The 25,130-nt window shown below is 57.0% G+C and overlaps 1 protein-coding gene across 1 annotated transcript in view; it reads right to left on the bottom strand.

The window, feature by feature from the left end:
* Window positions 1–20,007, bottom strand: part of PDGFRB (platelet derived growth factor receptor beta) — a 36,123-nt gene extending 16,116 nt beyond the window's left edge. The window contains exons 1-8 of the mRNA XM_023745732.1: window positions 19,579–20,007; window positions 16,029–16,175; window positions 4,257–4,302; window positions 2,844–3,167; window positions 2,060–2,326; window positions 1,270–1,397; window positions 989–1,154; window positions 290–482 (exon numbers count right to left, since the gene is read on the bottom strand). Of these exons, the coding sequence (XP_023601500.1) occupies window positions 290–482; window positions 989–1,154; window positions 1,270–1,397; window positions 2,060–2,326; window positions 2,844–3,167; window positions 4,257–4,302; window positions 16,029–16,088 (1,184 nt within the window). The 5' untranslated portion in view covers window positions 16,089–16,175; window positions 19,579–20,007. The remainder of the gene's footprint in view (window positions 1–289; window positions 483–988; window positions 1,155–1,269; window positions 1,398–2,059; window positions 2,327–2,843; window positions 3,168–4,256; window positions 4,303–16,028; window positions 16,176–19,578) is intronic.
* Window positions 20,008–25,130: the final 5,123 nt, after the last annotated feature.

The following is a 25,130-nucleotide window of genomic DNA, read 5'->3' as shown; positions in this document are numbered from 1 at the left end:
TCCTGCTCTTTGCTCCTCAGCTGCCCCCGATGGCTCCACCCATCACAAGGACAACTACATCTGACAGTGTCTGTTTCCCCACTGGACCGGAAACTCTAGGAGGCATGGAACTGTGTGTTCGGTTCTCCGCAGCATCCCCAGGGCCTGGCCCAGCACCTGGCGGGGTGCCTGACACATAGTGAGCTCTCAGGAAGGACGGGCCTAGGTTTGTGGAGTAGCTGAAGGCTGTGGGCTGCCTGGCAGCTGCAGACCCTAACTTCCAGAATGGAGCGGGCAGGGGGCTGCTCACCGAGTCTCGGACACATTGCGCGTGGACAGGGCGATCTCGCCGGCGCTGGAGTCGCCCAGGGTGCGGTTGTCCTTGAGCCACGTGACAGTGGGCGGCGGGTAGGCCTCGAACACCACCTGCAGGGTCCGGCTCCGGTGCAATTCCGCGAACTGTACAGCGTCCAGCTCCCTCAGCAGGCGCACATAGCCACTCTCTGCAAGGGGCGGCTGTCAGGCGGGGCTGTGCCCGGCCACCAATGGGACAGTGCCTCTGGGGGCGGGGCTTCTGGAGGCAGGGCCTCAGCTTTAGGAACTACCTGAGCTGGGATTGAAGTTGGGGCTGGGGCTGGAATTGAGCCAGATTTGGGGCTGACACTGGTTTGGAGACCAGGTTTCAGATGGAGGCTAGTGGTGTAGTTCTCACCCAGGCTGGGGGCTAAGATGAGTTGCAGCCTGGTTGAATTTAGGGATGGGGCTGCCTGGGCCTGGGATGGAGTCTGGGATTAGACACTGGGGTGGGGCCAGGCTTCTGGCGAGGAGGAGAGTCTAGATGGGATTAGGGTTGGATTTGGGGTTGGCACTGCGTCTTGTTTTGGGTTTCTCCTGGAAATGGAGCTTTGGTTTGAAATGTGGCTAGAGCTGGGCTGAAGGTATCCCGGGGCTGTGACAGGGTGTGGATCCAGCTCAGAACGAGGGCCGGGGCTGAGCCCGAGGAACGCACCAACCACGGTGACGTTGATGGCTTTTTCATCCTGATGGTCGTACACACTCTCAGACACATTGCAGATGTAGGTCCCCGAGTCGCCCAGCTCGGCACTGGGGATGTGCAGGGTGGAGCGGATGTGGGGAATGTCAAAGTCGGTCACTGGCTCCACTAGCCGCCCACTCTGTAGGGACAGGTAGGACAAGTCCCCCAAGTCAGGAAGCGTCCAAGAAGGCAGGCTGCCAGTCAAGGTAGCCATCCCTGCCTGGCCCTTCCTTCAACCCCTGGCCCAGCATTACCTCCTCGCGGGGGTACGTCCACTCGAAGTTGACGACCTCGTTCCCAGTCACAATGCAGGTGATGGTGATGTTCTCGCCCTGGCGGACCACAGTCTGCGCTGCATTCATTGAGACGTTGATGGATGACGCTGGTGGAGAGAGACGGCTTAGGTCTGAGGAAGTCACCCCCAGCCGGCTCCCGGCACTTCAACTTGGGGATGGGGTCGGGGTCCAGAGAGGGAAGGGATGATGGATGTGGAAGATTCATTTATTCAGCAAACATTTATTAAATGTCTGCTCTTTGCCAAGTACTATTCCAGGCACTGGGGCTTTAGCAGTAAACACAACAGACAAAATTCCTGTCCTTGCGGAGCTGACATTCCAGAAGGGATAAGTCTGGAAATCAAAGTCTCCCCAGGCAATTTACTGCGTACCAGGTCCCCTCCATCTTCTGTTTTATTCCATCTTTCCAATCATCCCTTTTTACAGCAGGAGAAGCAGGCTCGGAGAGATGGTGTGCTCTGGGCACAGTCACTGAGGCAGGAAGTGGCAGAGCTGGGATTCAAGCCCCACAGGCTCCTAAGCCTGTGCCTTTGCCCACAACTATATACCACCCAGCTCTGCCACTAACACATCCCAGGGACCTTGGGCAAATTCCATACTCTTTCTGAGCCTCCGTTTCCTCATCTGTAAAACGGAGAAACGTGACCTGCCTTCACAGGCTGTAATGACAATCCAGTGGAAAACGGAGCCACGCACGTGAACGGTCCTACTTGCCTCTGCTGAGCATCAGGCCAGAAAGGGGGCTCACCCTGAAGGCTGTAGACATAGTAGGGCTCGGAATCCACCTCCTTGTCCCCAATGGTGGTTTTGCAGACATAGGTCTTGTCCTCAAAGGTCCCGGAGAAGCCACGCTGGTGGTCGTAGGGGATGGGCAGTGGGTCATCCACCTTCTTCTCATGCAGTGTCACCACCAGCTGTGGGTCCGTCACTCGGCATGGGATGGTGGTCTCGGTTACTTCCGTGAGAAAGATGAAAAATTCCTCGGGGAAGATCGGGAGGAAGCCCATGGTGGGATCTGCCAGGGGTGGGGGTGGGGTTAAAAAATGAGGGTCAGGGGGAGCTGGGTTTCTGGCTAGCCCCAGAATTGCTGTGTGACCTTGAGCAGGCCTATTTCCCTTTCTGGCCCTCAGTTTTCCCATTACAGAATAAGGATGCTCTCGGAAGTCCCTTCGAGCTTTACCATTTGATGTGGACAGTACCAGGGTGGGGAAGCCCCCAGTTGAAGGGCAGCTGGTACCTGGCGCGTGGAGAATGGGGACGATGGGACGTAGAGGCCAAGAGGGAGTGTATTGGAACCAGCTGAGAATGCAGAGTTCTTGGGAGCCGGGAATGGGGTGGGCTGCCAGGGAGCAGATGGATATTCAGACCAAGGGGTGGGAATGAACATACTCCTGGGCTGAGCCAGGCTGGATTCCACGATTCGTCTGCATTTCTAAGCCGGCTGCATGTCCCCGCGTCACTGAAGCACTCCCTGAGCTTCCCCAGAGGCCTGCAGTGAGGAGTAAGGGCGGGAGCACAGGCCGGGGCCTTACCTGGCACAAAGATGTAGAGCCGTTTTTGCTCACCAGCCTCCAGCTCATGGGAGTTATTATAGACACAAAAGTATTCTCCCGTGTCTGTCCCCGTGACATTGGCCAGCGTCAGGATGCTGGAGAAATTGCCATCCTGGGTCCTGACCATTTCTTGCGGAGGCTGCTTGGACATCCGTTTCCACACCACCGGGTCTGGGCCCAAGCAGGTCAGAACCAAGGTGCTGGAGACATTGAGGACAAGCTCTGGCCCCGGAGGGGTGATGACCAGACCTCGGGAAGCCTGCGGTCCCAGCAACAACAGCAGGGGCAGCAGCAGCGCCTGGCCTTTGGGAGAGGAGGCGTCCGGTAAGATGTCAGAGGCCAGGAGCCTCCGCACCTCTCCCCAGAGCTGACACACATGCACAGCCCTTGAACACCACACCTCCCTAATCCAAACATAGCCGGGAACCCATGGCGTGGAGGCCTGCTCGCTCAGCACCCGGGCCCAGGGCCTCCTGGCCTCCTGACCTCAGTGCCTGTCCACCCCCAGCCTCGGAGTCCCTCAGCAGGCAGCCTCAGGCTGTGGGCCCGTTCTCACAAAGGCGGCAGGAAATCCTTGGGAAGTCATTCCCAGCCTCCAGTTCCTGCATTATTTCCCAGGTCACTTTCGGAGCCTCTTCCCTACAGCTGCCTCAGCTGCCCAGATTCTGCCCAAAGCCCAGAGGTGGCCCTGCTTGGGGAGGGTAAGGCAAGGTAGCTCAGAGTGGGGCAGACTGAGGCAGGAGAGATGCTGAGACCCCTGGGAACTCAGGCAGATGGGACTTGGGGGCTGCCAAGTGACTGGTTCCACTTCCCATGCTGACATCCTCTGGGGAAGGATTCTGTCAGCCACCCTACACCCCCCAGCCAGTCAGCCATCCTCAGTAAGCTGTCACCTAGTCATCGATGGCCAATGCCCATTGATTGCCTGGTCAGCTGCCCAGCTCCTGGAGAGCCGAGGACATGTACCAGGCAGTGAGGGAAGGGTGTGCTGAGAGAAGCCCAGCCAGGACTTGGGAGTGCACAGCCAATGAGGGGTCCAGGCAGGGCGGGGAGTCCCAGACCGGAAGCAGGCCGGCCAGACCGATGCCAGATCAATACCAGCAAGTGCTGAGAAGAGATGGGAGGCTGGGTGACTCTTAGTGAGTTGGGTGGGAAAGCTGGTGAAGGGGCATGGGGGTGGAAGGCCAAGCAAGGATTTGAGCCAAAGGCTCTGGGCAAGCAGGGCACTCACTGTGGTTAGTGAGCTGAGGGGTGGGCAGTGGAAAGGCAGGACGTTGAGGCTGAGAGCACAGCAGTGCCCCTGGGTTCCCAGGCTCTGATGCTCCACCCTGCCAGCTCCAGGGTCCTGCTTAGTGACTCCCCCGGGCCCCTCCCAGGCCCCCGTCTACCTACCTTTGAGGATAGGAGCTGGCATGGCACTCAGAAGCAGCATGGTGTCCTGCAGAGTTAAACAGGGACCAGTCAGAGCCCAGGGCGGGCAGAGGCATCTTCGCACCTGGGCCCTGCAGAGTGAGCCCCAGCCTGGGCCACTGAGCCTTAGTGTCCATGGTGCCGAAGTCAAAGGCTACCCGTGTCCCATGGCGAGGGGTCTCCCCTGTTTCATAGGTCCCCTCCCGCTGCACGAGGCGCAGCCTCAAGGAGCCTGGACCCTTCTTTGGCTCCATGGTGACCCTGGCTGAGCCCCCACCTCTCTTTGGGCCTTAGTTTCTCTATATATACGGGGGGGGGGCGTGCGGGGCACGGGGGAAGGGGCAGGGGGCGGGAGGGCTTGGACTGGATGGTGTCCAGGGGCCTGCCAGCTCTAACAGCCTGTCCTCCTGGTGACAGTTCCAATACCAGGCTCTTATCTGCCAGGACAAATATTTGGGAAAGTGTGATGAAAGGCCTGGAGGAGAAGGAGGGGGTAAGCCAGAACCCAGAGAACTCCCACAGCTCCACAAGCACAACAGGAAGTGGAGGTGGCTGTGGGAAGGGAAGCGGGGGAGTCAGGGCTGTGGAATGCGGGGGGAGTACCCCCACACCTGGCCCCCTACCCTCAGTCCTGAGCTGTACAGGGAGGCCCAGGGGAGAGGGGCCGGGGGCTGGGACCGGGGGAGGCCCCACTGCACAGTAAGCCTTGGGAGGTCTGTGGAGACTGCTGAACCCACCCCACCCCTAGTGTCCAGATGGGGAAACTGAGGCTCTGAGAGAAAAAGAAGTTTGCCCGAGGTCACACAGCAGAGCTTGTCTGAGAGAGAGACAGAGAGACCTGAACTGATAGAGGCAGAGAGAGACGAAGACACGGAGAGGCGGAGAGAGGGGAGACAGTGATGGAGACAGAAAGCGACAGCAGCAGGGACACTCCCTGAAAGACAGACTGAATTGGGAGCGTCTTTGTTCTGTCTCTTCCTGTGGCCGCCGCATCCAAGGATCCCAAATAACCACCAAGAGCCAGGCTTGCAAGGGTCCGCCTGCAGCATGGGCGGGAAGGAGCCCAGAAGCAGATGGGAGTCACAGCGAGAAATGTGGGCAGTAGCCACGTGACGAGGCAACAAGGAGCCTCCCGGGCTGTGGGTCTGCTGACTTCCCTGAGTGGCTGCCCAGCCTGGCCTGCTCCTCAGCCCACACCCAGGTCATCCCCGCGGCACCCCCACCCTCACCCTTTTAGTTTCCAGTCCAAGGCTGGGGTCCTGGTCTGAGCCCCAGCAGGGCTACCTTCTGCACCATCACTATCTCTGTGGCCTTTGTCTCCAGCTCCCAACATGAAATGATGCTGAGTGAACCACTTACAAAGCTGCGGTTACTCAATGGTGGGGCAGAGGTAAGCATCCTGGCCTGTGGACACCCAGTCTCCGCTCTGCCCAGCACCCTGATAAGCTGAGTGAATCTACTCCTCTCCTCCTTCTCCTGATCCCTTCAGAGCAGCCTGCCTAAGGGTCCCCTCATTGCTCCCCTCTCCCAATTGTTCCAGGCTGAAAACCCAGCCCTTCTGATGCACCCCCTCCTTCCCCCATCCCTCCTGCCCCAGCCCCTCCAGCTGGATGCCAGGCCTCCTCCAACGGGAGGGAGCAGCGCCATGGTGGAGCCAGCAGCCCCCACAGAGGCCCATCTGCCCCTCGGTGGGTGCCCCTCTGACTCCCCCCTTCCTGCCAGAGATCTCAGCCAAAGAAAATCATTAGCAGCCGAGGCTGGGGGAGGGGGTCATTTCAGCCTCCCTGCCCCTCCCCTCTCGGCCTCCTTGGCTGGCCGCACTGTTTATTATTCTAAAGGAGGAATTTGGTCGGCTGGCCTGGAGATGGGAGGTCACTGCAGTTGGGGCTGGCCTGGCTCTGGAAGCCTGGGCTGTGTGGGCTGGGCCCCCTGGGCCAGCAGCCCCTGACCCTGGCTCCTCTCCTGCTGGGCCTGGGCTGGGGGCGGCTTAGAGTCTCTGAGACTCTCAGCTGGGAGGGGTCTTCTTGAACCGGCAGCAGAGGTCCAAAGATGGACAGAATCATGGCCCGGTCACACAGTGAAAAGGCAGAAGAATCGGACGCTGGGGAGAGGATAGATAGGCTGGTCAGAGGAGCTCGGGAAAGTGTAGACATCTTAGAGAGAGAGTGTGGATTCCTGGGGATCTGGGACTGGCTTCTCTCTTCATGAAATGGGCATTTGGCTGGTCACAGGGACCTCAGACCCCCCTGAGACGGAGCAAGTCTCTAGCTCGCTCTGCGACTCTGTTTCTCCATCCATACAAGGAGCCAGCAGCCCTCACAAAGGCCCATCTCCAAGAGCCATCCCTGCTCTAAAGCTGCCAGGAGGAGGCTCTCGTCACTGTAATTCCCGCTGCTGGGTGGTTTGGGGGCTGAGGAGGAGGGGCTGCATTTCTGAGGCTGGAGTCATGTGAGAATTCGTAACCATCTCTTCACGGACTGCTTTCCCGACCACTCAGTCACAAGCTTGCTGTGTGAGGTTTGACAAGTTGTTTCCCTCTCTGGGCTTCATTTTTTCAGACAGATAAACTGGTGACATGGAAATCCAGGAGGCGACAGGGGAAGGGTGGCATGGACCACAGGCCACAGGCCTGGGACGGACCAGAGTGTGGCCTGAGGCACATGGACATGACCTCCTGGGCCATCTCAGATGAGCCCCTGACACCCCCAGCTGTCCACCCAACGCCTTGTGGACCTCGTTGGGCTTCCCAGAGCCCGCCATGGGTCCAGCTACCCAGAGAGAGCCAGACAGCTGATTTGAGGGAGAGGGGGGCTTGCCTGCAACAATTCCGTTCTTCAGGGGGAGGGACACCTGGGACAAGGTGGGAGTCCCAGTCAGGGAACAGACATCCCTCTACTTGCCGTACTCTCATGCCCAGGGAGGCCCCTGAAACAGAGAGAGGGAGTCCTCTTTGCCCATGAGAAGAATGCCGTGTGCCAGGGAGCCCTCATGATTTCTTTTATTTTAGCCAGGTTGGGGGACAGAGGTCCAAAGATGGAGTAAGTAATTGCCCAGCTCCTCACAGTGAATCAGAGGGACCCCTTGGAGGAGCAAAGTGAGGACCCCAAGTCCAGGGGAGCAAGCATGCTTGGGGAGCCTTTCTCAGAGCCCCAGCCTTCTTTCCTTCCTGCACACACGAGTCTCCACTCCTTTCCCACCGCCTTAATCTAAATAAATCCAGTCCATCTTGGCCACATCCGCCGACAGCAGCTTCCCTCCCTCGGGGTCCTGAGGCTCCCACGACACAGGCAGGCCGGGGGCGGGGGGTGGGGGGGGAGGGGGGGCTGCACGGCTGCCAGTGGCAGAGGCCTGCGCACCGCGAGCACGTGCGCACACAGCACAGACTCCTGCCTACGCACTCGTTCACACACTCCTCAGAAACACATCCGTGCACAGCGGACCATGTGTGTGCCAGCCCTCATGCAGACCCTCAGCATGTGCACGCAACGTCCACACAAAACACGCATGCATACAGCTCCCACTGTGCCCAGCACATGCACACACAGCCGACTACTGCCTGTGTGCTCTCCCAGTGCACACGTGTGTGGCACATCAATCAAATATGTACCCAGGACAAACAACCTGTGCACATACAACATGCACACAGAACATGTGCACATGGGACCCCAAACTCCTCTGAACACACATCCATATGTGTGCAGACGGGCCACAAAGCCAGGGTGCTGTGAATTTGCTGCACCCAACATGCGTTTGACTCACTTGCTCCTCGGCCGACTCCATGAGCTAGATACAGTGATCATTCCCGTTTTAGACGGGAAACTGAGGCAGAGAGCACTTAAGGAACTTGCCTAGGAACAGAGAGCAGAGACTGAGCCAGGGTGAGAGCTCTACCAGCATTTCTCTATTGACTTAGTTTGGGGCGGGGGACGGGGAGGGTGAGGGGGGGTGAAACTGATAGAAACAAATGGGTTTGAGGTTCATCTAGCTGAGAAAGGCAGGACCTGCTGATTAGATATTGGGGGGCTGAAGGGAGAGGTGTCATAAAGGAGCCCCACCCCTGCTTCTGGCTTGGTGGGTGCATGCTGGGGCAATGCTAAGATGAGAATGAAGCGGAGGAGCAGGATGAAGAGCTGCCACTGAGCTGGTTAAAGTTATGGAGGGGCTGTGGGCACCTGAGGGGACAGAGGGACACTCAGTCCGGCAGCAGGCTGGGCAGAAATAGCTTTGAGATGGGGGTGGGAGGGAGCCCTGCCTTGAGGAGGAAGGGGGTGCCAGGGATGCTCTGAATAAATAAGATGCCAGAGGGAGGAGGAGGCCTGGCATGGGGTCGTGGGGTTAGTCTTGGAATGTCAGAGCTCCACGGCCCTCGGGGATCATCTGCCTATCCAACCCCCTTCCTCAGCCCCATTGTACAGATGGGGAAACTGAGCCTGCGAGCAGAACAGCAACAGGTCCCAGTGTTCTGACTGGGCTCAGGTGTCCAGTGGGGAGCAGAAGCTCACCTGACGGGGTAGCCCTTGCCTCCAGCCCTGCCTCAGATGTGAGTCTGGTGGCTCAAGGCCCCAGGGCTCAGATGACAGCGGCTGCCCCTTCCTTCCACACAGGATCCCCCCCTGCTCTGCTATACACAGACCTTTATATCAAAGTCATGTTTCTTGCACCATCCCAGCCAAGCGGGGATCGGAGACGTGTCAGAGGAGTGGCTTGTGAAGATGCTGGCAGAAACGGGATAGACTCGGTCCCCTGACCAGCAGGCTAGTCCTCTCTCCCCTACGCCAGGGGCACTTCACAGCCTCTGGGACAAACTTCAGGGGACAGATCCCTGGCTGGGAGTAAGGGGACGTGGGTTCTAGTCTCTGCTCTGTCACCCACCTGTAGTGTGGACCTGCCCCTCAGTTTCCCCATCTGTACATGGGATGGGCAGGGCTGTCTTGGGAGCACTTCTCAGGACCCTGCTCTAGAAGGCAGCTGTGCTGAGCTGGAATGCTGGGTTAGGGTGGGGGTGGGGTGCTGGGGAGGGGCCCTAGCCAGGATGTCATGACTCAGCTCCTAGAAGGCAGCCAGCTCCAGGCCTGAGAGTGTGTGGGGGCAAGAGGCATCTGGAGCCAGAGATGGAGTCCTCCCGCCAGCAGTTGGGAGAGTGCAAGAGTGATGGCGGCACAGGCTGGACACAGCAGCGTGTGGCCCATGTGGCTTTACCCGGAGTGGGCTGAGATGTAGGTGTGAGCCTGCAGCATGGGAGCCAGGCAGGAGAGCAGGGTCGGTTACAGGTGGGAGGTAGAAACCTGGGAAGGGGCTGAGGCTGTGGGGCTCCCACCTGCCCCCCTCAATCCGATGCCCCACTTCTATCTGTTAGGGAAGGCTCCGCATTCCACCCTTACACATGAATCTACCCACAGGCCCCAGGATCACACTGAAGCCAGAGAGGGAGAGCAACGTGGTCCTGTCACACAGTGATGCAGCTCGGCCACCCAGGCCTGACCTGCCCGCTGCGGCTGGGCCAGAGGCCCTGCACGTTGCCAGGTACCTGCCAGGTCCCCCAAACAAAGTAGCAGAAATTGGTAAGTTGGAGCCTGGCACGGACTCTAGCTGTCCTGAAAGTCCAAGTGGGTATAAGGACAGTGCCAGTTTCGTGGACCATCATTCTGACCCCCTACCCCTCCCCGCTCCAGCATAAGCGCGGTGGCCTCTGGCTGCCCCACTGCACCCCTCTCCTCACCTCCAGTTCGTCCCCTCCCACCTCTTCTCACCTCTCAGCCTTTCTGAAACACCCTCTGACCATGCCCTTCCCTGGCCCTCCTCTGGCGCTCCATCACCCCCAGGTGCAGTTGGCCCCCTTACTCGCAGTTTTGCTTGCTGCGGCTTGTTACCCACAGTCTGAAAATATTCAATGAAAAAGTCCAGAAATAAGCAATTTCCAAGTTTTAAATCGCACACCGTTCTGAGTAACACGATGAAATCCTGCACCTCCCCCCTCCATCCCACTTAGGACATGAATCATCGCTTTGTCCAGCGTATCCACACTGGACGTGCTCCCTGCCCACTAGTCACTTAGGAGCTGTCTCCGTTATCCTCAGATCAGTTATCAGAGAGAGACCACAGTCACATGGCTTGCATTACAGTGTATTATTACAATTGTTCTACTTTACTGTTAGTTATTGTTGTTACTCTCTCACTGTGCCTAATTGATAAATTACCTTTTCATAGGTACACATGTACAGGGAAAAACATAGCATAGAGAGGGTTCGGTACTATCTGGGGTCTCAGGCATCCACTTCAGGGCTTGGAATGCATCCCCCGTGGATAAGGGGGGACCACTGTTAGAGGCCGGCTTCTTAGCCCAGCCTTTAGGAACCTTCACGCCCTGGCCCTGCAGACAGCTCATCATGACTGAGGGAGGGAGGTTGCTGCCCTCCCAGCTCCCCAGGGCCCATGTGAGGCCCCCACACTCGTCACTCACTCCGTGCTCCTCTCCCCGGGAGGCCTCCCCAGGGAGACAATGGAAAAAAATGACCTATTTTCTGGAAGTTCAGAATAAAATGAAACATCTGTCTGGATCGGAGCCAGGCTGATAAAGAACGGACTGATCCCCCCGGCCTGAGCCCCCTCCTCCTGCTGCACACCCCCTCAACTGCTAGAGTGTGAGCGCTGGGGGTAGGGGAGCTGTGTGGGGCCCCGCTACTTGGAACGGTTCGTGGGAAAGCACTCAGTGTGTGCCTCACGGTCGCTGGTGACCCAGAGGAGGGGGCCTGGGTTCCCACACAGGCTGGGAACCAGCCTGAGAAGGAGGTCCGTGAGGAAGAGAGGCCAGCTGCACGCCCCTGTCCACCTGCTGCAGAGCAAGCACTTCCTGCCTCCTCAGGCGCCTCACTGGCCTCCCTGCTCGTCCCCGCGGCCACCCTCCAGGCCAAATGGCCTGGCTCTGCCCAGGCCCAGTGGATCCCTGGATCAGAGTCCTCTGGATCCCCTCTAGGCCCCTAACAGGTCCTTCAAAAAAGAACAAGGACTTAAAGGCCTTGACAATAACCACAAGAATAATAATAGCTACCGCTGATTCAGTTCATCTCACCCACCCCTAGGCTGGGCCCTTTATGGGAATGAACGCAGAGCAATCCATGAGGTCAGTGTTGCCTCTCCATTTTACAGATGAGGAAAGTGAGGCACACAGAGGTTAAATCATTCTTCCAGGGTCACAGAGCTGGCCCGTGATGAAGCCAGTGCTCGATCCTGAGCAGACTGACCTCAGAGCACACAGGTGCAACGCCCAGGGGACAGCCTCTCTAAGGCAGGAGGCAAAGATGACCGGCACACAGTCCCAGCTCAATACACGAGTCAGCAGCCCTGTCCTTTGACCCTGTTTTCAGCTGAGCGAGGCTAACGCTGGCAGGCAGGGGGGAGACAGCCATGCCATCTTTCACAGAGCCCCACAGCCTTAGAACGGGGAGGGCCGTAAATACTCCCCATTCACATCTCCCCCACCCTCTCTGCAAACAAAGGGGTTGTCCATCTCACACGTGCACATCTCCCCGTGACAGGGATCTCACCACCTCACCTGAGGCCCGTTCCATTCTTGGCCAGCTCAGGGTCCTCAGATGCTAGGCTATTCAGAAATTGTCATTACATTGAGCGCAATTTGTCTCCTTGTATCTTCTACTCAAGGGTCCTGCTTCTGTCCACCAACCACCCCACCAACCCAGGACATCTTTCTTCTCATTCATTGTCCTGATGCCCCACAATCTGAAAACAAACCGAAGCCCCTACTAATTTGGGACGGAGCACTCTGCTAAATGAGATGGCCCCGCGGTTCTGTTTTATCTTCACAACAATTCTGTGAGGTGGGTACAATCATTGTTCCCATTCCACAGAGAAGGAAACAGACTCTCAGAAAGGTGTGGTAACTTGCCCAAGGTCACACAGCCAATAAGCAATGGAGCTGTGAGGCAAACTCAGGCCTGTCTGACTCCAAGCCTGTATGCTTAACTGCCATGCTAGCCTGCGTGTCTCCCACCCAGAAGCAGGTCTGTGTCCCGAGAAACATTCCCACGTGGGTTCACCCTCAACCAGGCTCTCAGGGATGGAAGGACCCTGAGTTCGGAGCCCTGTCCCTCCCCTCACTGTGGTGCAGAGCGACCAGGGGCCTGCTCCAGCTCACCCGGGAATGTGAAAGTCAAGCTGGGGATAGAGCTCAGAACCTTTCTGCAACTTCACCGCAGAGCCTGAGGTCAGCCCACGGGTGCAGGAGAGGAGTCCTCCCTGAGGACAGCCTAGGGCGCAGGGGCAGTGCCGGTGGGGCCCTGGCCTGCCTTGAGGCCTGTTCCAAGGGCCTCTGAGATGGAGCACCCAGTAGTCGTGCAGGGTGTGTGGCCAGCTCTGCCATAGGCCCTCTGTGCTGGGGTCCAGGCCTGCCCCCGCTGGGCCCCAGCACTCCTTACCACTGTTCACAGGGGGCCTGGGCCTCTCTCTGTAGCTCCAGAGTTCCAGGCCTCTGCCATCCCTCGGTTGCCCTGCCTCACACCCCACCCCCAGAGCCTCATCTCCGGCGGTGCCATGGCAACAGAGAGCGCCAGGCCCTGGCAGCCAAAGAAGCCCCCGAGAGGGGTCCCAGGCTGAGGCTGGGGAGGAGGTGGGGGTGCAGCAGGCACAGACAAGCAAACCTTCTGTTCCCCGGGCTGCTGCCAGCCCCGGATCAGCCCTGGGCAGGGGTGGGGGCCACAAATAGAATGGGTTCTCAGAGCCAAGTGGGCAGGGGCAGGCAGGCCTCAGGCCACTGGGACTGACCCACCAGCACGCGGCCTTCCCCCACCAGCCCGGAGCCCGCAAACGGTCCCGGGTAGCTAGCTATTAATTGGTGCCAATTATAGAGCATTGAGATTCCCCTCAGAGCCCTCCTGGGCAGCAGAGCCGGAGGGCAGAAAGCGCCCATGTTTCACTTCCTTCTCGTTGTCTCGGCATCTGTTCCTGCACCTGGCTCTTCAGTCATTCACCCCCAGTTCTCCCATTCACGCTTCCTCAGCCTCTCTGTGCCCCGGTTTTCTGATCTGAAAGTGGGAGCTTGTGGAGGCCTCGAATGAGTTAATACAAGAAAAATGCTTAGAGCAGGGCCTGGCGTACAGCCCTCTGCAGTCAGTGGTCACGATATTATTATTCTTTATTCACTCAGGGGAGAGGCACTCACTCACTCACTCACTCACTCACTTGGCACTGAGTGCACGGCCAAGACCCTGCTGGTTAGGCTTGTCAGCAAAGGGATACACGTGATAAATGAGACGCAGGAAACCCCTCCCAGAAGGGCTCCTCAGGAAGGGGCGCTGCTGTTGTTATTGGTGTTGTCAGCAGGCGCGGCGGGGTGGGGGCAGGGTAGTCCTCCTAGGTATTCAGGGGCTGAGAGGCCCGGCCGGGACCAGAACCCACATTGAATGACCTTCCAACCCACTCTCTGTCAGCAAGCTCTTTCCTGTACCTTTGTCTTAGTCCCTTCATTTGATTTCCCACAAATGAAGAAACCTACCTCACAATTTGTTGGGATGTCTCCAAGTTCCTAAGAAGGGATTAGGGTTACAGTAGGTGCTCAATCGATGCTTACACAGCATGAAAGGTCAAATGGCTAGGCAGGGCCAGCTCTTCTGGTTCTCATGCCTGGGGCCGCAGCTGCCCTGATCAGTCAGAACTCACCAGGCTGGGGAACTGGGGTGGGCAGGCGAGGGTGACCCTCCTCCTCCAGGGAGGTGCTGGGACAGGCTGGTGAGGAGGCAGAACAGACAAATGGAACCCTGATGCCACCCAGGACACTGAAGTGCCTGGGACCCCAGCCCGGTCAGGGCAGCAGCCCCAGCTTGAAGCCACTTAACCCAGGACCAAGTGCCAGTCCTGCTCCCTCTCCTGCTCCCTCACAACTGTGTGACCTCCGACTTTAACTTCCCTGAGTTCCAATTTCCTGGAAAATGGCAGAAGAGATTCCCTTCCCGTTGCTGTGAGAGCTAACGATGATGATGAAATGCTCCTGACACATAACGGGTGCTCAGTAGATGGTAGCTAGCATGATTACGATGACTGCAATGGAGATGGGGGTGGCCTTCAGGTTTAGGTTTTTGGGGGGATGATGCCAGGGAAGGGCATTCCACAGGGGTGAGGGAAGTGGGCGATCTCAAGGCATCTGGGAGAAATGGCAGAAAGGTATCTGTTAGGCTAGAAACTGGGGCTCCTCCATGAAGAGGTAGGTGACAGGCAGGGAAGAGAACAGAGGTCACTTTGGGAAAGATTTGGGGTGCCAAGCCAGGATTTGAGCTTTGCCTGAATGTACAAGGAAGCCAATTTTCAGGACATTGATAGTGAAGGTGGGGGCTTGCTGGCTGGGCAGCCATAATGGTGCAACTCCAAGCACTATGGGGTGTGTGTGTGTCGGGGGGTGGGGGGGGGGCTCCACTAGGAGAGAGGCAGGCGCAGGTTGGCATTTTGTGAGAGGGCATGGATAGAATGGGGACAGGAGGCAGTGAGACCAAGTGTGGGGGTGAAGCCACCTCAGACCCAGCCTGAACTCCCTGGCAGGGCCAGCTATGTAATCCGTGGGGGCCAAGAGCAAAACAAAAATGCAGGGCCCCTTGTTAAGAAAGGATGAAGGATTTCACGTGCAGGACCCTCCTGAGCATGGAGGGCTCTGTGACTGCGCTGGTGGGTTGCTGGTGAAGTCACCCCTGCTCCCTGGACTACAGGGAAGGCCGTCTGTCCATCAGGCCTTCCATCCACCCACCAGTCTGCTTATCCCTCTCTGTGCCTGCCAGGGCCTCTCAGGGGCCAAGGGCAGAGCTGGATGGAACCTCTAGGGTCACCTTGCTGCTCCCTGGCCCTCCCCCCATTTTACATAAAAGGAAATTATGGCCGGAATGGAGAAGCCACGTAACCAAAGGCTGTGTGGCTCAAAAACTACCCAGGGAGATTCCCACCACTTGTCAGGATGGCCTTGCTCCTCTTCAACCCAAGCTCTGCCCTGTGGCCGTGGCTGGGAAGAGCTGCAGCCTGAGCACTCTTGGTGGCAGAGCAAAGGCCATGCCCACAGCCTGGGCCCTGGGCTCAACCCATATAACCTGAGGCGCATCCCCCGTCTCTGGGTTTCAGTTTCCCACCCATACAATAAGGAAGTTGAACAGTGGCCACAAACGTCCTTTTCATCTCTGACCTTCAGGAACTGTCTGACCCCTGGCCCTGCTGCCCCCACCTCCCAAGGGACAGCCCTTCCCATCAGAGGGCGGAGAAGCTGGTGCCTCCAGATGAAAGGTTCCGGGCACCTGAGACATCAAATAGCGCTGATCTGAAAAGAGGCGAAGAGAAGGTATCAATGCAGCTCAAGCAATACACTTTGATCGCTTAGACTGGGGGCGGGGTGCCCAGAAAGCATCTGGGAAGGGGGGACGGGCCTGAGACCTGGGCCTGAGGGTTCAGGAAGCCCTTTGCCTGAGACTTCTCCTGCCCCCACCTCCCAAGACGTGAGGTGGACCTGACGCCTTGGGAGGGACTTGAGGTGGACTTCTACACTGGAATCAACAAGTGTGTGAGTTCTGCCATCCTCACACCAGAGGTGCGTCTCAGCATCCATTCCCTCGCCTCTGGACCCCATCGTGTGTCCATCTACTGTTGGCCAAAGCCTTACTTCCGCTTGAAATCAGAGCATATGAGGTTCAAAAAAAGTCAGCATTGGAAAAGACCTAAATGGTCACAGCACCACACATACACCCTAACAGGCGCACCTCCTGACCCTACCTCCTCAGTATCCCGGGAAAATGGGCACGCGGGCTCTGCTCCCTGGCAAACGAAGTGCATTAACAGGCTGCTCTTAACTGTCCGAAAGTTCTCCTAGTTATTGCAGTTAACAGTTTTCCATTAGCGGTCATCGATCCCGACCACTTTCTGTAACATGGAGAAAAAGGGTAAGAAAAAACGCTTCCACGGTGAAGTTAAATATGCATGATCCCTGAGTACACAACAGGGCCGGTGCGGCTGCCAACCTGGGCTGCATTGGCCCGGAATCCTGGAATTGTTTTAGGGCTGGAAGGAGCTTAGAGATCGTCGTCGCGGTCAACTTCCTTATTTTACTAATGGGAAAACGAAGGCCCAGAGAGGGACTGACTCCCCCACCGGCATCCGAGGTGAGTTTCAGGGCCTGAGGACCACCCCCACGGCTGAGGCACATTCTGAGTTGATGCTGGATCTGTAGCGGGGACCCAAGCCCCACCCAGCCTCTCCTCAGGGCGCTGGAGTGAGAAACACCCAGGTGCAAGTCCCCGCTCCACAACTTCCTCGCTGTGGGATTTGGGGCAACTGACTTAACCTCTCTGGGCATGTCCTCATCTGTAACCCAGAGAGAGTTTATATCTACTCCTGGAGGTTGATGTGATGATTAAATTAGTTCAGCAAATATTTAAGCGCTTACTGAATGCCGGCCTGTTCTGAGCGCTGAGAAAGACGGCAGTGACCTTTGAGGAAATGGATGTAAAACACGATGGAAGTGCTCAGAAAGGGCTGGTCCATTCTATCCTCCTGTACACACTGCTTTCCAGCCAAGGAGCCCCTGGGGAGGCTCCTGGGGTGCGTGTGGGGTGGAGGATGGCAGAAAGCAGTGGAGGAAGGTCTCCCCCATTCCCAGGTCCACTGACTGCAGGGTCTGAACCATGTGCAAAAAATGGGGGGTAGGCAGGGGGTGTATTTCAGGGATGTCTGGAGACCCTCTCATTCCTTCCTCCCTCTTTACCACACTCAGTTGCCTGTCCTGAGCAAAACACCCAGAGTCCCTTCCCTCAGCTGAGAGGCAGCTGGTCTCAGACAGGCTGTGCCTGGAAGATGGCGTGAGCCTTTAGAATGCCACTGGTGGCCAGGTCCCTCCCACGGGCAGAGCCCTTTGCAGACTGCAGAAGAAATTCATAGCCAAGTTGTTCTGTGCAGGAGGCAGGAGAGCATGGCCCTTGCCCAGACAATGACACTGGGTCCAGCCCATGAAGTGCAGGGACCGTGCTGACAGTCTTACCTACACTGTTAGCTCCTGGAGCTCACACACTGCCTTGCTGCTCACAGAGTTGGGGACCGATGCCAGAGGGGCAGAGCACTGGCCCAGGGTTACACAGTCAGCCAGAAGCCGAATGGGGGATGATGCATGGTCAGCGGATGCCCAAACCTGGCCCTGTTTACCCACGGTGCCCACTGCCTTCCAGGTGCGGACGCAGCCCAGAAAGAAGACACGGGCCTGAGATTGGCCACACAATGGATCTGAGTCGAGCCAGGGCAAGCGCCAGGTCTCCTGACTCTGAATCCATGGTGCTTTCCGCTGCCCCACATCTGTGGGCAATTAGAAGTCTCAGCTCTTCTTCCCACAGAGGAGGGAAGGTCTGCCTGAGCACTGCTGAAGGGAGGGTGTTGACCAGATGGCCCTCATTCAGGACCAAGCCAGGGCCAGGTGGGCCTGGGAGCAGGTCAGGCCCGATGCAGAACTTTCTGCTGCTGTTGGCGCTGGAGCCAGGAGAGGCTCTGTGGAAAGAGGGCGGCTCTCCCCTCTGACCAGGCTAGTGAGGGGGTTAAGTCTTTGGACTCAGGCAGACCATGGTCTCAATACCCACTCTACTGTGTGACCCTGGGCAGTCACTCAGCTTCTCTCAGCCTGGGCTCCCTTGTCGGCAAAGCAGGGGGAACAATACTGATCCAAAGGCCTGCTCTGTACCTGGATGGGGTCAGCACTTAATGACAGTGACCGACATGGTCCTCCTGTCCCCGAGAGCTGTGGACTCAGCTCGGAGGCCAGGAGGGCTATCTGACTTCAGAAGATGTCGCTAGAGGCCTCTGTGCGCTGTGGGATCACAGATGCGGGCAGGGACACCCCTCCTGGTTTGACATAGACAAACGCAATCTGGAGGAACTGCACGGTGTTCTGGAAGGCTACCTGAGGGAGGGCAGCAGGCCTGGGGTTCCGGTCTCACACTTGAGAACAGAGGCTCCTCAGCCAGTCCCTCCTCCCTTTCACCAGGACATTTTCTTAGCCCCGTTGCTGACAGGAGGACATGAGGGACAGAACACAAGATGGGGAAGCCCAGGGCCTGAAGGATCTCTGATATGCAAACAGAACACAAAGGGGAAGAAAGGGCCAAGCAACAAGTCACCAGTGAGGAGGGCATGGCGAGCACTTGGAAGACTGGAAGAACCTGGGAAGGCTGCCTGGAGGAGGTGGAGTGGGAAGGCTCCTTGAAGGGAAAGTGCAGGACGTGTCCACAGGCAAGATTGTGCCAGTTCCTTGGGGAAATCCTGGGGTCTGACTGGAAGGAACAGGAACACAAGGACCAAGTTTGGAGTGACAGCACAGGGAGCTTACTATGTGCCACTGACTTGCTGTGTGTGGTAGTCGTGTTGCTGCTGTGAGCCTCAGTTTCCCCGCACGTAAGGCGGGAGTTGCTGGTTAGCATTACACGAGATCACACTTATAAAGTACTCCACATAGTCCTGGCCTGCAGTGAGTGTCCATCAGGGGCAGCACAGGCCCTTTCTACACGAAGATGCACAGCGGAATTGTGATCCAATTTTTGTTTTAGGATAGAGTGGAGAAGCCGTGGAAGGAGGCAGCTGGCCCGGAGGCCTGAGCAGCTGCCTGGGACCAGGGCAAAGGGCCCAGCAGCCGATCCCCCTTCTTCACAGAGGGGCCCCCAGATCTGAGGGCCCGGTCCCTGACCCCCAGCCCCAGCTGCATGAACATGGCCTGCCAAGCCCCAGCCCCCTCGCCTTCGAACTTTCCCAGCCACTGGGGGTTTGGAAGGACATCTTAGGAATCTGGAAAATTTGCAAATCCACTTAAATCCCCAGAGTTTGCCTGGCTCCCTACTGGCCTAAAGCCAGACAGATTCTTAGGGACAAGACTTGGGCCAAGGGACAGGGTCAGGCTTTGGGGTCCCCTGTCCCCTTCTAGGTCCCCTTTCCGTGTGCCCTGCTTGCCATCTCCCAATTTCCTGCTCACTCCCCTCCCGGCAGCCCCCACTTCCAACAGGCGCTGCTGTGCTTTGGAGACCCCCACTCAGCATGGCACCGAGAAACTTCTGGGGTTTATTTGATGAGGTCAGGGGGCAGCAGGATTGAGGAGGCCTGGGCCACTCTCCCGCAGAAGCAGCCTAAGCAGGAGAAAGCTGGTTCCTCCATCCCTGATGTTGCCCACAGCCTCCAGTCTCCTCCCATCTGGTTTTGTTAAAAATATTTTCCATTTTTGACCTACTTGAGAAGGCACAGGCTGGGGTAGGGGGACAGACAAGGAGTTGGGGTTCCCCCCTGTATGAGCACTTACCTTGCTGTTGATGCCTTCTGGTGTGGGCAAGGTCCAGGCTCTGGGCTGTCACCCCTTCCAGGAAGTCCTCCTCACTGCCCTCTCCTGTTATCAGAAAGTCTTTGCTGGCCAGAAGCGGGGAAGCCCCTGGGTAGGAGGCAGAGAGGACCGTTGTGGGGAGAGAGTGGGGGGCTGTGGGTGAGGAGTGGCCTCACGCCCAAAGCATCCTTTGGGAGGAGCAGGGTAGCCAGGAGGGGCCGCCCTGGGTCTGGCTGTCTGTGTCGCTCCACACAGGCTGCTGCCCCCGGGGGGTGCTGGTCAGAAAGGCCCAGCTCTCTCCTTGTCCTCCTCCTCTCCCAGTCCAAGTTCCTCACTGAGCGATCCTGGGTCCCAGGCGGGGGCGGGCGGGGACTGCTGGCGGCTGGCAGCCCCCAGAGCTCACACCATTGTGGGCTTCCCTGCCCTCCCCACTTAGGGGGAAAGGCTGCAGGGCGGCCTCTGATTGGCCCAGCTGGAGAAGAGGGAGGGGGGGTGGAGCTGGGAGGGTGGACGCCGCGTGTGTCTGTTTTCAATTTTAGGTTTTTTCCCTCCTCTCTTTCTTTTCCCCCAAGTTTCTTGTTTTTCTTCCTCTTTTCCCTCTGCTTTCTCCCTCCCGCCGCCTGCTCTCTCAGGATGTGAGGGGATGTTTAGAAATTCCACAGCCCACGCCAGCCGCTGAGTCACTTTTATTAAAGAGTGCCCCAGCCCCACTAGCCTAATGCCTGTCTCGGGTGGCAGCCTCCCCTTGCCATAGCACCTGGGGGCGGGTCCCTTCTCTGTGCCTCAGTTTCCCCATCTATAAAGAGAGCTCTGGTCACTTATACAGTTGATTCACTCAACATCCATTCATTGAACCAGTATGTTGAACACCTACTATGTGCCAGACACTGTGCTGAGTGCTGGAGATGCAGTAGCCAGTAGATTACAATCCTTGACCTCAGGGGCGCCCAGGCTGCTGGGAGAGAGACAATGTACAGGCAGGTACTCCAAGGAAGGACAGGGGGCTGAGAGGGGCATCTAACTGAGGTTGGAGGAAATCAGAGAGGGCTTCTGAGAAGAGGTGACTTGGAAAAGATGAAAAGACCTTCCAAGATTATCAATCACTTCTCAAAAGAAGAAACCAAGGCCCAGGGGTGAACTGGTGAAGAAAGGGGGAAATACTTGTCTAAGGTCACCAGCATACTTCAGATTTCAAGACATATTTCTTTCTATTGTGTCAAAGCTCCTGGAGTTCCAGGGAAGGATTCTTTCCCAGTTTGATAGACGAGGAAACTGAAGCCCAGAGGAGAGAAATGAGCTTCCCCAGCTCACGCCGCAATGGCAGAACTGGAGCAAAATCAGGTCTCGTGAGGGACAGGCTGGAACAGACACAGGTGGCCTGACCCAGCGGAAGACCCACACTGCAGTGTAGACCAGCTCTCCTGTCCTGCCTTCTTTCTAGGTTATCCCTTCCTCTGTCTCTCATTCAGTCACTCAACAGGTACATCGAGTACCTGTTATATTCCATTTCCATCCTACTGCCTCCCCCCCACCCCCACCAGGGTCTCCTCCAGGATCACTGCTGGGGGTGCTCGTCCCCTCACTTCTCCCAGCCTCACCTCCTCAGATAAGATGTCTCTAGTCACAAATGCCTGGCCCTTAGATGCCAAAGGGCATCATTTAATTTTTTAAAAAAAAATATTTTTATTGATTTCAGAGAGAAAGGGAGAGGGCGAGAGAGATAAAAGCATCAATGATGAGAGAGAATCACTGATCGGCTGCTTCCTGCATGCCCCACACTGGGGATCAAACTCGCAACCAAGGCATATGGCCTGACTGAGAATTGAACCGTGACCTCCTGGTCCATAGGTTGACGCTCAACCACTGAGCCATGCCTGCCAGCCGGGCACCATTTTACAAGGGCTTACAGCAGTGATGGCGAACCTTTTGAGCTTGGCGTGTCAGCATTTTGAAAAACCCCAACTTAGCTCTGATGCCGTGTCACATATAGAAATTTTTTTATATTTGCAACCATAGTAAAACAAAGATTTATATTTTTGATATTTATTTTATATATTTAAATGCCATTTAACAAAGAAAAAATCAACCAAAAAAAATGAGTTCGCGTGTCACCTCTGACACGCGTGTCATTGGTTCGCCATCACTGGCTTAGAGAGCTGATCTGAATCACCCCCTCCCCCACTACTATACACAAGGACACTGAGTCCGGAGAGGGGGAGAACGTGTCCCCGGTCACACTAGACAGAGCCTGTTCCTCTGCCTACCCTCGTCCCATCCTGGGACTCACTCGAGCCCTGCTCACGGGGCAGGGGGTTGCTTGAGCTGGGATTTTGTGCCAACTACAGGACAGCGGAAGGGATAACCTAGAAAGAAGGCAGTCTTGTCCCAGTGGGGGTTGCCCAGCAGAGCATCTGGGCTGGGCCACACAGGGAGAGGGGTCTCAGACTGACCCCAGGCTGTAGGGTGGGGGCCAAGACAGCCTCCAAGAGAGGGGGCCTGGCCCAGCTTTGTGGCCTCGGGGTCATAGGGGAATGCAGGGCACTTTAAAGACCATAGGGTCAGCCCGCACAGGGATTTCTTGTGCCCAAAACTCCATCAGTCTTTACAACCCCCCCTGCTGGCATTTGCCTTGGTCATTCACCTCTGAAGTCTTGGTCCATCTGCTGGGACAGCTTAGCTCAGGGGCAGTAGGAGGTGTTTCAATCCCTAGTCCCCCCAAACTAGCCTGGGAGTCAGGAGACCTAGCCGAGGACTTGTCATGTGGCCTGTACCTTGTCCTCCCTGAGCCTCAGTTTCCCCAACTGTACAGGGGACTCACTGCGCTGGTAGCCCCTGGGATGCTCTGTCTGCAACTTCCTTGGAGTTGGACTCTGGCTAAAGAGAGGAGGCTCGTGGGCCCCAGGGCAAGGGGACAGCTGGGGACCAGAGATGCAGCAGAGAGGGGAGGGGGTGGCTGGTGGTGCCTCCCCTGGGAAGCTGGCGGCCGCCAGTTTCCGGCCAGCCCAGCCGTCCGGCTGGCCCATCTGGAATCACTTAGCCCCTATTACCATTAACCCTTGGCAGGCATCAGGGCTGTTACACCTCCTCTCAGCTGAGATGGGGTTGGGAGGTGCAGAGTCACACAGAACACCATAGGACGCTCTCTGAGGGCTGGACAGTTGAGGCAGAAGGGTCATGACTGGCAGGGCAGGTTCAGAAACTAGAGATTGAGCTGGGTTCAAATCCCAGCTTCTGCAGTGCCAAGCTGCATGGTCTTAGGCAAGTCATTTAGACTCCTGAGCCTTAGTTTGCTCCTCTGGAAAGTGAAGCAACAGCAATGCATTTAAAGGGCTTAATACAGTGTCTGGAAGTGTTACGATTGAAATAGTGGGTTTCCCTCATTCTGGCTGCAGCCCATCACTGTGTGCTCTGGGCTGAGCTCTCCTTCCCTGGACCTCTGTTTCCTCTGTGCACCTGAAGGGTGGGCAGTGGGCAGTGCCCATGGGCCATACAACACCGACATTCTGGGGTGGTCAGCATGGCCCCAGCCCTACTGTGAACAGGAGGAGCCATTAGTAGTATCCCATCTGACCAGATGCTGGGAGCCCTGTCTTGGGGGAAGCTGGGCTGAGAGTGGGTGAACATAGTGTGTGGGGAACACTGCCCGAGGTGCAGTGGGATGCGGAGCGGAGGGAGAGAGGAGCTCTGAGCTTTGGGGTTCAGTACTTCCCCTCCCCACTGCACAGTGGCACGCTCAAAGGGGAGCTCTGATGTGGGCAAATGACCTGATCTGAGCTGTCTCAGCCTCAGTGTTTTCAGCTGTAAAATGGGGACACAAGTGCCTACTTCACAGAGTTGTTGAGAGGCCTAAATAACTGATGCACAGAAGGCACTGTATGCAAGGGACAGAGAAAAGCAAGAAAAATCCACACAAGGTGACGGATTCTCAGGTAGCTGCTGTCATGGAATCCTCCGGAAGCTGGGACAACCCCTCGTTTTACAGCCGAGATGACTGAGGCCCAGTGACTCAAGTGACTGTGTGCGACCAGGACTGGAAATGAGTGTTTTGTCTATACTCTCAGGCCCATGCTCTTTCCTGAAGGAGGGAACCAGGCTGAACTGACCCCCACCTCAATCTCCCCCCCCCCCGCCCCGCCCTGTGAGAGCCGGAAGCCACAGTTCTCAGTGGGGCGGGCTTGGGGGGGGGGGGGGAACAAGGGGTCCGGAAAGGGCGCCTGAGTGGGAGAATTCCCAGGAGGTTGCTCAGCACTCATTCAGGCAGGGCCAGCGGCCACCACATCTGTCTCTCCCACGCTCCCAGCACTGAGCCCCCCACCCCCCACCCCAGGCTCCTCCTGGGCCGAGGAAGCAGCGCACATGTCCCAGGCCTCAGCACAGTCATCCTGGATGGATATCAGGGCCCCAAGAGTCCTAAGAGTGAGTCCATTGTACAGGCATGGGAACTGGGGCCCAGCGCACAGAGGGGACTTGGATGAGGTCAGCAGAGAGAGAGAAAGGGCCTGGAATGCAGGACACCTGACCTCTAGCTCAGTGTGCTCCCCACTGCACACCCTGAGCAGGAAGATCCTTATTCCTGCAGCTGGGGAGCCAGGTGCGGCATGGGGGCAGGGGGAACTGCCCCTTTCCCTCCTGGACACTAGGCATGGTGGTTGTCTAGTTGAGTGCAGGGACCAGTGGGGACTTCAGGCCACATTCCTACCCTAGACACCTAGGACTGCTCTTGCTGGGCCAGACTGTAGCCACCAAGGCCTGACAGGGTCCCAGGATATAAGAGCTTCGAGACCCTGACGCCAAGCTAGCGTGGCTCAGTGGTTGAGTGTCGACCTATGAACCAGGAGGTCATGGTTTGATTCCCAGTCAGGGTACATGTCCAGGTTACAGGCTCGATCCCCAGTGGGAGGCATGCAGGAGGCAGCCGATCAATAATTCTCTCTCATCATTGATATTTCTCTTTCACCCTTCCTCTCTGAAATCAATAAAAATATACTTAATAATAATAAAAAAAGACCTTGCCTACCTCAGCCTCTCCAACTAGCCTCAGCCCCCGTGCCCCAGGGAACAAGGGTGTGTCCTGTGTGCCCTACACAGGTGTCTCAAGGTCATCAGAACAGCAGGATCCTCAGAGGCCACAAAGCTCCCCCATCGGACACACTGGGTCCCAGAGAGGGCCAGAACCTGCTCCAATGGCCCACAGCAAGTCTAGAATGGGGCCTCTGACTCTGACTCCAAGGCCATCCTATTCTCTCACCATTTCTCCATGCAACCAAAGTTAATTGAGCACCTACTCTGTGCCCTGTCTTCCTAGAGCTCACAGGCTAACACCAAGGAAGCCACAAATTAATAATATCAAATTGTGATGTGTGATGAAAGAGAGAGAATAATGGGCTGGACAGGTGGGGGTTCTTGTTTAGGCAGATTAAGGCCTCCCTGGGGAAGAAATATTTCAACGGAGACCTGGGGTCAAGAGGGCACACATAATGCAGGGCCGGGAACCGTGTTTTTCGTAGAGGAAACATGTGCAAAAGTGTAGAGGC

This window comes from Myotis lucifugus, unplaced genomic scaffold (assembly GCF_000147115.1).
Source record: "Myotis lucifugus unplaced genomic scaffold, Myoluc2.0 scaffold_576, whole genome shotgun sequence".
Taxonomy (NCBI): Eukaryota; Metazoa; Chordata; class Mammalia; order Chiroptera; family Vespertilionidae; genus Myotis; species Myotis lucifugus.
This window is presented reverse-complemented; position numbering and strand designations above follow the sequence as displayed.